We start from the raw sequence: 13732 nt of genomic DNA on the forward strand, positions 1-13732 counted from the left end.
TAAAGCAACAAGCCGGGCCAGACAACGCAGTCTCTGGAAAGGCCTCATTGAGGAGCAGTGGTTGTGAGCGTATTTTGAACAAAGTTTGTTGTTAATTTCTGATGTTTTCTTCGCCTTTACAACATCAGAGAGCTCATAACAGGTAGAAACAGCTAAGTGTGGAGGGAGGATGACAGTACACGACCGTACAGTGTTTTTATTTACCGGAGTAGCTCGGAATGGGAACTAAACAAATTTGGAAATGCATGCTGAAGCTGGAATGAAAGGAATTGTCTGCCTAGGTTCCAAGTCTTAAAGTTAAGATAAACAGTCTCCAAAATATCAGTTTATTGATATTTATAATGACCTGGCCTTCTGTTATTGTGCTAAAAGTAGACCATAGCAAAGCAAGTTCAGTATTTCTAGTTTTATGGGCTAGAGATACTGAACTTGAGCTGACAAGACACCAGGACTAACTGTAAACAGATACATTTTACAAGCAAGTTTAATGCATTACAAATAAGTATGGACAATAATAATAGAAAAACTTGAGAAATCTTTGGCTATGCAGCTATAATTATGTATTAACATACAAGTATGCAGATGTGAGAAGGGAAAAAGTCTTTAATTGCGTGTTTTAAAGGGTTTGGCTGCACGCGAGCAAAACACAAAAGAATGACTTTATTTGGTGAATTACAAACAATTCAGCTTTTTATAATTAAACTGCATTCATGAACAACAGCTGGCAGGCAAAAGGAAATCTTGACCTTGGCATTTTCTTTTTAAGCTGAAAGTCCAGGAAAACTGGCAGCTACCCACCGAGGCCAAATCGGTAAACATGGTGACAGATTAACAGACTGTACAGTGAGTGTCAAAATCTACCTGCTGCTGAAGATCATGCAATTAAAGCACCTCCAACAGCACTAAGTTATAAACAGAGATAAAGGCAGACTTAAGGCCACCTTAATTTTTTCCTTCCCTGTCTCATTATAAATCTAACTAACTATAGGAAGGGGGAAAAAAAAAAGACCATTTTTTCAACGGGTGCAACTTGAGACCTCCGTCTAATTTTAAACTCCTATTTAAACATTTATGACTTGGCAGACTCTTTGTCCGAGGCGACGTACAAATAAGGAAAGAATCCACGCTGGAGTGGACTGAGAAGCCTTTTAAGCAGGTGAATAAACACTCATCTCAGTGTTCAGCTTCATAAGCATATAACGAAGAACTTATACTTGAAGCTAGAATTGAATATTACCTTTTACCACTGCTTTAAAACATTATAGATGCTTTTCAAAATAAATCCTTCATGTGTTATATAGTAAAAGGGTTGTAACTTATCGACTAGGGACAGATGAGGATCTCGAGGCTCCACCAGTAAGGTAAAACCAGCCGAGTTCTGGACGTCTGACTGACTGCATGACATTTAGACTGACAGCTAATTTTCCACTCCACTCGGCCCATTAAAACACACACACTCACACGCGAGGATGTTTGACTGTCCTCCACATATGCTCCAGAGGACAAACATGACCAGACTACTAAGTAGGAAGATAAAAGTGGAAGGGGGATAGATAAGAGTGAAAGTTGGTATGGAAAGTGGAGGCACACGCACACACGCTCATCTGTTGTTACATCATAGAGTCGCGAGGTAACTGTGATTTGACAAAGAGGCATTTACAGCACTGTAAATCCTCTTATCACCACACTCACACACCGTTACATCACTATCTATTTACCTCATCAACCACTCATGATCAGCCAGCTGGTTTTGACCATTTTGCAAAAAACTGCTTTAATAAATCTCAAATACTTAAATTCTCAGTTTTAATGTAAGGATTTGGACCAGGGAAGAACAAAAAAAAAAAATTCAAAGTTCAGCAATTTGACAAGCAAATCAAGAGCTGAGAGCGAAGAGGCCGAGTGTGCCGCTGCAGCAATGCTGGAGTCGTCATGACAACAGAGAGGGACGATGCACCGAGGGGAGTCGGAGGAGGAGAAGAGCAGAGTTACATAACTGCCTCTGCAATTGAGGGGGTATCAGAGACAAAGACAGATGCTGACTTTCAGAGGAATGTTGTTGACGTGAAGTTTAACATATTAACAGAAACGTCAGCCGCGAATGATTTACACTCTTCAGTGTGCGATGTCGTCATTCATCCGTTGTCTGCTTGGGGTTTAGTCGGCTTAAAAATAACGAGTACTCAAATGTCAATCCTGGTCACAGACTTTACTGCATTGACTTTAAATCTGCTGTAATCAATATTTCTGCATTAACCATGCCTTCGAGTACTATCTCACATGATTTATCCCCTCATACCTATGAATCCTATAAAGGCCTTAATTACTGTTCAACCGTAAACTTCAACTCTAGCGTCCAGAAACCACAACATTTCCCTTGGGAATTAGTGTACACCAAAAACAGAACAACAAAAGAGCAAACACGATTCCACATAAATGGTAATGTTGCTCTATTTGTTGTGGGTTGCATGTGTAAACTGTTAACACGTTTGTCATATAAACTTTACAGGGGGACAACCTGTCAGTGGACATTATGTAACAATCCTGAACAGTGCAGCTTCAAACGAAATGGGCCGCTGAGGTTTAAGAGGGTTGGGTGAGTCCGCTACTAATGACAGGGCCGAGAGTTCAATTCCCTACTCAACTGCAGGTTTTGCAGAAGCCAGGTAAACAGTACTGTGCAAAAGACTTTAGCCTACCGCGTTTTCTTCATATTTTACCAGGAAAATGCAAAAATAGGTGCAGTGATTTATTGAATGGCAATGCAAAAACAGTTTGCACTATTCTAACGAGTTTCATTCAAGTGGTTTTCATAGAGTCAGCAAAAGGGCATTCAAAGCTCTTTTTTTTGGTTCTCCATCAAGATGATCAAACACTGCTTCAATAATGTTAAAGTCTGGGCTCTGGGGAGGCCAATCCATGGTGTGGTATGGTATGCTTTTACTGTATTGGCACTTTGCTTGAGATCAAATACAGGTGAATCAAAATCTGACATTACTTCTCTCTGGTCATACTTCCAGCATATTTGAAGATTTTCAACACCAATGGCTAAACCCCCCCCCCCAAAAAAAACCCAAAACCCCTCAAAACCATGGCCAAGCCTTCACCTCCACTGTTTACAGATAGCTTTATATACACTCACTGTTTAACCTCTCTGTATATACCGACAAGATCAATCAAATCTCAAATTTGGATTCATCACTCCACCAGACCTGTGGCCACTGAATTTCAGTCCAGTTGTGTAAACTGGCATCCCTCAGCTTTTTCTCCCCATTTCCTTTCCCCAAGAATGGCCTCTTGACAGCGAACTTTCTACTCAGACCATTTCTAAAGAGGCTTGCGTCAACAGTAGATTGATCACCTGAAGGCCTAGATGCATCTTTCAGTTCCTGTGCCAGGTTTTTACTGATTTCCCCCCCAGTTTCTTAAGGATATGACTTTCAGATACTGTTGATCTGCTGCAGACTACCCCCCCCCCCCCCTTTCTTTTAGGCCCCCACTACTTGTTTTATGCTCCACTTGTTCCAGTTTTCTCAAACTTCAAAGACATGCTTAAACACCATGCTGAGATATGCCAAGTTTTCAGTCAATTGCTCTTTATTTTATCAACAAGGTGATTCCCAAACAAACACTTATGCCTGTCAAACTGTTATACTGTTTTGGTTTGTTTTGTTTTTTTCCACAAGCAAAAGAAATGCATATACTACCAGGTTATCACAAAAACACATATGCAACATAGTACCTAATGATACAATGTAAAACGGGTTCTTTGCTAATGTGCCTGTTATGTGTAAACAACACTGGGTCATCCTTTGAGTTGGGTCTATTTTTATGCTTGAATGATTCATAGGTCAGTACTAAGAGGCTCAAAAACATTCCTCTGAACATTTGTCAAAAAGTCACCATCCTGGAAAACCATAAAAAAAAAAAAATCTTCTCTGAATAACCTACTATTATTAAGCACCCGATTGCCTGAGCTGTTGAGGGAAAATGATTTTATTTATTGTTTTTTGTTTTTTTAAAATCAAGATTTGCACCAAGATTAGACAAAACAAGCAACAATGAGGACGTCACCTTTCCAGCAGTAGCTTCACAGACTAAACTATTAACACTGCAAAAAATAAATATAAAATAAATATAATTGGCAAAGATTTAGTGATTACAATGTGTAGCAGTCAAATTTATACCAGGATTTTAACAATGTGTGAAGCTGCTGACAGTGTAGTTTGTCAGATGTTTGTGTCAACTTTTCATCCAGTTTTTCCTCGTTCCTTCCAGTTTGAAAACATCTCTTCTCTCTGAGCCAGACTTTGGTGGTTAATCAGCGCGTGAGAGCTAACCACACCCAGCGTCCCACAAAGAGGGGAGGGATTTTTCCATCAGTGTGTCTCTAGGGCATCACTACTGTGTAAATATAGGAATACATTCAACCCAGGTTCAAACACACAAAAGACTGCAGCTACCACTAATAATTATCAACTTAAAATTAGTCTAAATAAATAGTGAAATCCTACAATGCCACAGTCATAATAAAGTCTTAAAATTGTTCTGTGTATATTTAAGCTACAGTGATAAAAACATGAAGCTTCCACCTTCTAATAACCTCCAAGAATCTCTTATTAAATAAGTGACTTTGTACAAGAAGAAGAAATCCGTAAAGGGGCAAAAACAAAAGAAACAAACTAAAGAAAAGAATCAGCAAAAAAAAAAAATAAAATAAAAAAAAAAAAACCATTTAAAAAGAAGTTTTTCATGGTGTCCACGAACCCCTGAGATGTGAGACTACAGCGACTCAGACTACAACAACAGCTCTCCCTGTAGTCTGTGTGTAAGGTTTATTTTCTGCTCAGACAGGTGTGTACGTGCATGCGTGTGTCAGATAAGAAAACTTTAATTTGGCTGCCAGAAACACATGAAGGACATCTCAAAAGAACAATATGCTTGTTAGATTTGTATAGTTGGATTGCCATTTATGCCTAGAAATATATATTTATATATGCTTAGAAGTATATAACCATTTGTAGATTGAAAGAATGTCTCATCCTAGGAGGTCTGTAACAACTCTGTAGCATGAAGAGGGGAGTGCGTTCACTCCTCTTCAGAGGGTTCTGGCATAGATCACACACCTAGGAGAGGTCGTGTCTTCTCTTGCTGATATATGGTATAGCAAACACACGTATATCTGTCTAAGTGTAAGAGCCTTTTGTTCAGATGGACCGCTAGACTCCTGGCACCAGCTTTGGGGAGTCTTCACACCCACACCCACACACACTATTCGTTGTCCACATGTATACCTATACGAAACGTCATATGTTAATGAACCTATGAATATTCATGTAACCACAATAAAAGGAGTGCTATGGGGAACCTGGCTGAGAGTCTGACGGAGGTCAAGTGGGTGGAACGACACTTGGCTCCAGGCAGGTCTCCCTCATGCATGAGTAACACAAAGAACTTTGCCTACTTGTGTCTTGCTTTCTGCTGTGTAGTAAATTGTCTTGAACGTTCCAGCGAATAGGTTTATGCTACAAACCTATCAATGCTTCTTTTTTTTCTTTTTTTTGCTTTGGGGCAAATGAAGGAAAAGAAATGAAGATTATCATTACTTAAGCCAACCCAAAATAACAAATGCCGTTATTTATTTAGCAAAAACTAAGCCCAGAAGCAGTATGTGGAAAAACTAAGTACAATCTATGATGCAAAAACCAGTAGTATCACCTTCAGCAGTGATAACTTGAAGTCAATCTTTTCTGTATGACTTTTGATGAATTTTGGCCCGCTCTTCTTCACAGTCCGAACTTTAACTGAGTCATTGCGTTACCTTGCTTCTTTTCTCTTTCAGCTGTTCTTGGGATCATCGTCCTGTTGCAGGACCCAATTCTGACCCAAGCTTGTTAGACAGACGAATACTTTGGTATACAGAGGAGTTCATGGTCGACTCAAAGAGCAGCTGGTATGAGGTGTTTGTGCTGAAATGCTGGGTTTGGTTTTCCCCAAACATAGTGCTGTACATTATGGGCTCATCTGTTCAAAGGACAATGTTTCAGAAGTCTCATGATTTTTTCAGATGAAACTTTGCAAACCTAAGCTGTGCTATCATGTTCTTTTTACAGAGAACAAGCTTTTTTGCAGTAGCTGCCATTCCAAACTCAGTGACTTGTTCTTTTTTAAAATATTGTACTGTCATGAACTTCAACATTTAACCTCCTAACCGAGGCCTGCAGAGTCCAAGATGGAGCTCTTGGGTTTTAAACATTGCACAGTGTGACCTCAGGGTGAATCTGCTGGAACAAGCTGGAGTCTCGGATGTTTTCCACTTGTGAATAATCTTTCTCAATGCACAGTGATGGGCTTGGAATTGTTTTGGAAATGGCCTTATAACCACAGCAACAATCACTTTTGAGATCATTGCTGATGTCCTCCTCTGTGTTATGTTAACAGACAGCAGACAAACAATTAAAACTGCTTCTGCTTTTACAGATTTGCTGATGATAACTTAATCGGGTGTATTTGACTTAGCATAATAACGGCTACTTATCTTAATTCCTACGCAAACAGTGAGGGTGAACTTAGTTTTTCACACACTTTCTGCATTTTGGCTCAATACACCATGCCATTATTTGCCAAGTCAAGCCTCGTTTCAGAACCCAGTAAAGGTCAGATGATTTTTATTATATTCTGAGATGTAAACGTCCAAGGAGTTGCACCAAGAAACTACAACAGGGAAGCGACAAGATAATCCACAAAAATTCTCATCTCCTAAATTTAGACCTGTGACTGCTAAGTGTGGTCACAGTGAATCTTCACACGAGACTTTCTGATCTCAAGAAGTCAACAACAAACACCCTCCGAAAATACACACTGCGTCACATCTCAAAATACACACACGCAAGCTACAATTAAATTTGTTACAGTTAAACATTTTCAGCTCAAACATAAACCAACATGCATGGCACATTTAAAATGTTCAAGACATTAAAAGCTGAATAATTTCTACATGGAACCGCTTTCTATCTGGTAACAACAAACAAACTGTCAGAGAGAAAAAGTAAGTATGGCTGGCGCTGTGGCCGATATAGCCTGCTCCGGTGCATGTGCCTTCACTGTGATATGGGCTTGGCATGGCACGGCAGTGAGGAAAAAGAACAGACTCGACACAAACAAGGCACCGAATCTATTTACAGCTGGTCTCCCAGCACAGCAGTCAGAAATACACTGTGACTCTGACATAAGCCTGAAGGGCTTAGAGGCCGAAGAGCCCGAGTTGTGAAACACACCTTAACAGACCGGTTTGACAATCTCGAACTTTCTCTGCAACATAAAATGTAACTTCATGTGAATACACTGAATAAGCTTTGTGAGACTCAACAGTTACTGGACCCTGTCTTTTATTGCATTGTGAACCATTTTTTGCAGTTTTACACATTTAAAAGTAGGCAAAAATATAGCACAAAAAACTAAACCAAATAAAACAAAACACACCTGGAAAGCATAAATGTGCACTTTTATATCATCTCGGCTGAATTTAATCAGATTTATGGAGCTCACAGCATTAAAAAAGGAAACATTTAAAGAATTTAACACCAATGCAGGCTGAATACTAAATATCTCTCAGCGATTTCTTTAGAAGTAGCTCTACTGAAAACAGCCCAAACCTAAATCTGTGACTTGTTTGTTGACATTTTAACTATACTGTGACGGATCAGAAATGTCAAACATTTATAATGAAACTGCAGAATCTGCAGTGCTAAAAGCCATCAGAGGCAAGTGAACAAATACATTTTCTTTTCACTTGGAAACAAATTATTCAACTGTGTGAAGCTGGATCTGAGAAGTATGAATCTTCCCTGAGGGCAGAGAAGATTTGATTGGCAAGATTTCAGGTGGTTACATAATGCTGCTGATATCAAACCCTTTCCTGACAAGCTAGACATTATAATAAGGTGCAGTGGACCCTTCTATGCCTCTCAAGACTCATCTATCTGGTGTGCTGTTGTCCAATTTTACAGAACACTTAAGAGATTTAACCCTCTCAGGCTCAAATTAAACTTTTTGTTGCTAATGTACAACCAAGTCCTGCAGTGGTACTTCTGAGTAAAAAAAACTCACAAAATATGTATGCGGAGTAATCAGGTTGTTAGTTTGCAAATGGGCAACGCCTGCCTTGAGAGGGTTAATGCAGACGAATGAAACTGTCTCTTGTGAGACACTGAAATCCTGGTCACGGCTTGCAGAAAAGTTCAACCTAATCTCTTGTTTATTTTCTCAACTGAGTGAGAAAACGCACAACCACTTAACTTGTCTAAATGAGACACGCTAGATAAAGAAGTCCCCTGAGGACAGGTGTGAGGGCACTAAAAAAAAAAAAAAAAAAAAAAGTTTAGTCATTCGTGACTCAGCGGCTGTCGTCACTGGTGTGCCTTTGCCCAGACAAGCTTTGCTAGACACACAAAACACAGACGTATGATGAACAAATACCCAAGAAATGCATTGAGCTTAATGCTTTTTTGAAGAAAACATTCTGCGTTTAACTCAGATTAATCAGCTAATGCCAAGACAACGGTTTGAAAACAACCCAAGTAGGGTTTGTGCAAGCTTTACCGTTTCCTATATTTACGACACAAAAGAATTTAACTTAAAGTAATAAAACAACATTTTTAAAAATGCAGTTTTGATTGAAAATGTATATATTTACACATGCAAGTGTTTTCAATGTTGTTCTTTCATTAAAGTTACTTCTGATGGGTCATATTCTGTGAGCTCTCATTCCAGCTTCTGATCTCTACATCTGGAAGGTGTGAGCAGAAAGAGAAAAAGGCAAAAGAAAAAAAGGCCAGCAGTGAGGGCAGAGAAAAGAAAAACAGGCAGTCAGGTTTGTGAGAGCAGATGAGTGTGTAAGCTGAGAGCTGCAGGGGGACCGGGGCTGGAGTCCAACAGAGGATCTGATATCTGAGACTATGGAACAACAGGACACACAACACCAGCCGGGCTGAAGGCAGTGCTGAACGGCTCGACCCAGATGTCGCTGCTGACAGCAGCAAGGAAGTCATTATCAAAATGGTTTACTGAAGGAGTCTGCTCGCTTCAGTGTCAGAAGTCTTGTAAAACTATCTTTCTTTTTAAAAAAAAGAAATTAAATGATTTAGCGACTTCTCCCTCAGTGTGCCACAGAGCAAGAACAATGTATGATCACCTATTGAGTATATACATATACTGCAGTCTGTATATAAAGTAAGAAATCACTGCAGCAAAAGGAGCAAATATGTCTTAATTAACACTGTTACTGGGTCAGAGTCAGGATGACTGCAAATACAAGCAAAACTGGTCAGCGTTACCAGATCTCTGTGCATTTCTCTGTAAAAGATGATCAGTTTGCTCTTCTGTACTTGCTAAACTCAGAAAATCATGGACAAGATGCATCATTATCAATAAAAGCAAGTAAAGAAATAAAAAGGAGGGAACTACACTCATTTTTTGTGTTATTAACATTTACATTACTAATTCTAAACTACAAAATTTAGAATAGATGTCAAGTGATGAGAGTAGAATTAGAGGAAAGTGAATGAAACTGCATTTCCCAAGTGCAGTAAAAGCATGTAAGAGAAAAAAGAAAAAAGATGAAACCATGTGTAGGAGATTATTCAAAGTATAGAATAAAGCAAAGACTTTATAAAGAGTCTTACAGAAAAGGAGGTCCACCCGACAGATCATAATATTGAGCATTATAATCAGCTATGCCTCAGCTATGGTTTAAAGACCATGGTTTAAAGACCATAGCTGAGGCACACAAGTATAAAATATCAATACAATTTAATATGCACAGACGATGCCTTAATCAGACACTTCTACAATGCAAAGGGAAAGCATGATTGATGTCTATAAAATGCAAATTGCAACATAGTCCCCAATCATTACAATAATAGTAATCAAACTGGGCAAAAATTAGTCTTCTGTATAAGCTACAAAGTAGTGCAAAGATAATAGGAATCTTTAAAAAGTGTCATTTAGAGAAATAAAAGGAAAAAAATTAAATGTAATGGGCCTATAAAAGGTCAAAGCCTTTTTCTTCTCTTTTTTTTTTTTATAAATAAGACGCTATGAAAAGCAGACTTGTAAAACTAGTATTAGTAAGAGTGCATAAAAAGGTTAATGGTGCTATCAAAGCATAGTTTCAGAGGTAGTCAAAATATCATATTAAATACACGTTTTCATTTTAATATTATAGTTAAATACTTAAAAACAAAAGCACAGCAATAGTGTGAAACCCACACAAATTTTTTTTTAAATTTTATAAAAGATTTTAAAATGCAGCGCCTTACCTTTTTCTGGTACCACACCACAGCATCTTTTACTTTGGAAGCCATTTACATTTCCTTCCTCACCGCCTAGGGCATCTTAGACTGAAAACACACAGCGAGAGAGAGAAGAGAGCGCAGCGTGAGTGACTGAGTACTGGGGACAGGGAGAGGAGGACTGGGGTCTATACCTGGTAGGCAGGTGTGTTGTGACAAATAAAAGAGGGAGGGGACTAAACACACCCCTCCCACAATCAATTTTTAAAGCAAATCTCACTGACACGTCTAATAGAACCAGGTCACTCTTAAAAAGCAGTGTTTTAATCTCAGTGAGGCTTTTAAGAGGATAAATAAGGGATGGACAGTGATGTGATGGATTCTCCTTGTACACAAATCTGAACATGAAGTCTAACCTGTACTAATCAATGCGAAACGTGTCCAAACATAAGACATGTACGCACTGAACAACACACCTTAGTAATAAGCCTAGTCACTTTTATTTTTTTAATGTTGTTTCCCTTGACACCCATCTTACAATACAAACAAACACTCGTTTAGAGCTGGTTATTCCTTTTGAATCCTCACCTGAACCCCCCCCCCCCCCACACACACACACAAAAAACAAGACTTCTGTGGAAGCGGTTTGGTTATGGCTGTCTGATTTCTTGCAGTGGTTTGGGTGTGTATGAATGGAAAAATAGGCGCAAACACCCATTACACACACCCATATGCACAGGCATGCAATCCAATGGACACTTATGTCACCTTAACGCAATGCACGCACACATGAATACACACTGATGGTTACAAAATGTCAACATGTCATTAAGTTGGATTTATGAATGTGTTTGTCATTAATGTGCGTGTGAGTATTTGGACAAAGACACATCTTTGGTGTGGTTAACTTTGCCTGAACACAGCACCACACTGAATTTGAAATGAGTTTAAAGTCTTACTGGATACAGTGTGATGATTATTCTGTGCGCAGTAGAGTCAAAGCAAGTTGATAAAGCTTTACCCTTATGCGTCAGGGTGTTCCCTTCAGTTTCTCCTTCACTTGTCATGTCCAGTTTAAAACAAAAACAAAAAACACAACAACACAGATGGGAAACTGTGTTGAGGCTTTAATACAAGACTTCACAAACAATGGGTTACTATGTTCATCTTTTAACTACATCCATCCATCTTCTACCATCTCTCTGGTATGGATCACAGGGGAAAGCATCTCAGCAGAGATGCCCAGACTGTTCTCTCCCCAGCCACCTCCTTCTGCTCTTCCATGCGGAAACCGTGTTCTAGGTCTTCACTGGGGTCTCCAACCCCCCCCCCAGTAGGAAATGCCCAAAACACTTAGCCTGGGAGGGCTCCTAGTCAGATGCAAGAATCATCACAGCTGGTTCTGATTTTTGATACAGAGTGGCAGTTCTACTTTGAGCTCCTCACCTCATCCCTAAGGGACGCTGCATACGCTCTTCAGATGACTCATTTCCACCACTTTTATCTATGATGTCATTTTCTCGGATTGTACCCAAAGCTCATGGGCGGAGACCAAAATACAAACTATGGAACTGGACATTTTTCCTGCACAGCCCACCACTTTCAGAGGCACAAAGGAAACCTGACATCATGCCTTGTTATTTTTCTGACACGTTTGCACCCACAATCTTAATTAGCCGATGCAAAATGTGAAAGAAATCGCAAATCAGAAATCAGAGAAGGAACCGACAGCTCTGTTTTCAATAACACAATCCAATAAGCAACAAACTTTATCCTTGTGGAGGCAATGGAGAATTTTGGGGGGGGCGGTTGCTGACAATTTATCCAGATAGGAAATTATGGATGTGTGATTTAAGTCCTCCTGTTCTGGGCTCCAGCCATTTTTTGTCTGAATAAATAAAGGGACAAAAAGAATGACATCAAAGTTTTAGCATTTAGTTGACTTTTTAAAATCAAGGTCCAAAGAAATTATATTATTATAGCCTGACGTTACTGTTTTTGTGATTTGGTGCTTTATGAAACTGCATTGACTGCTCTATTCAAGACACTCTACCTCAGCAACAAACCATTCATTTTACAACTCTGAGTTGATCATCAGTATTTGAGTCACTGATGGGAAGAGCATACAACCATGACAGTTTCCTGGCTGTAGTTTCACTGTGCACTCTGCCAATATTACAGGAAGCCGTCACTGAAACACGCTCCACAGATGGGTGGAGGTGATGAGAACATGCTAGCTGTGGTTAAAGCAGAGTAGTACTGGATCTGCTTCAATAAGCCTGAGCTTCAGAGTCATTTGACACTTGATATAACAAAAAGATGTAATTGCACATGCCGATGCATGCTGCACAAGATTACAGACACATTTTCATTAAAAGTTATTCCATTTTAAATCAGCTTACTGTGGGTTTCTGACTTCTCTCTATAAAGATTTGTTAATCAAATTTTCATGACGATTTTATTAATATGACAAGTGCAAGTGCTTTAATAATAAGTAAATAACTCATGGAGATGAAGGGGAAGACTAGGACAAAATGTGGTTAATGCAAAGCTGTCAAGCGGAAAACATGGAGGCATGCGGTTAGCCGCTCTCCTCTCTTTCTTGCCCTCTCTCTTTTAGCCTCTCTTCCTTCCTCTATCTTAAGTCTCCTTGTATCCCTTTTCTACTTCTCTGTTACATAAGCACAGCGTTGTCCTGCTGTGTGAGTGGGAGGGACAGAGGGCATCGGCTGCAGGCCAGGCTGACTCACAGGGTAGCAGTTGCTCTCAGCTTTTCTTAAGTCGTGGATTATATCATAATTCAATCAAACATGGCTGCAGACATATGCTTTTCAGCTTTTTGAGAAAGCTAACTAAGGGCTGCCATTTCTCCCGTTTTTCTAGCAAAAGCTTTTCTCACTCGTCTCAAGATTCGCACATGAGACGGAACGTTTAATTTCAACGCAGCCAAGTGAAAACATCCTGCTTTGCATGTGAAGGGTTGTCTGTGCTGTCAGCCTCAGTCAGCAGGGTAATCAATTCCTGACATTTTCCAGTGAGTGTTTTGGTCATCGTTTCCAGTGTGGTTATGTTCCGCGCATGTTCTGATGTGCACCTGCTTTTTAGAGATATAATGACAATTATAATACATGGAACTAATGATTCAATTTTGTGAGACATGCATGTTGGAGACCATAGTACATAGTGTTTGATAGCGCCATAGCCTATCTGTCATCTGCGAAACCACAACACAAATGCTGAATGCATGATAAAAGTGCCACTTTAAAGAGAAGAGTATTGGCTTGACTGTGTGCGTCAAAGTCTATGCCGTTCAAGCAGCCATTGCTAGGTGAACCCAGACTTGTGTGTGAAAATGTAAGCGTCCAAAGTTCAAAAGCAAGAAGGTGAGAAAATGTTATACTTGAGCCAACTGTGAAAGGTTTCAAGCTCACACAGAAATA

General features: G+C 39.5%; 1 protein-coding gene across 4 annotated transcripts in view; it reads right to left on the minus strand.

Moving 5' to 3' along the window:
- The window catches only part of LOC113009200 (putative homeodomain transcription factor 2), a 52410-nt gene that overhangs the window by 20913 nt on the left and 17765 nt on the right, over nt 1-13732 (minus strand). For all 4 annotated transcript variants that reach the window (XM_026147385.1, XM_026147383.1, XM_026147382.1 and 1 more), the window contains one exon: nt 10320-10400. In XM_026147385.1, coding sequence (XP_026003170.1) covers nt 10320-10364 — 45 coding nt within the window. In that variant the 5' untranslated portion in view covers nt 10365-10400. The remainder of the gene's footprint in view (nt 1-10319; nt 10401-13732) is intronic.

This window comes from Astatotilapia calliptera, chromosome 17 (genome assembly GCF_900246225.1).
Source record: "Astatotilapia calliptera chromosome 17, fAstCal1.2, whole genome shotgun sequence".
Classification (NCBI taxonomy): Eukaryota; Metazoa; Chordata; class Actinopteri; order Cichliformes; family Cichlidae; genus Astatotilapia; species Astatotilapia calliptera.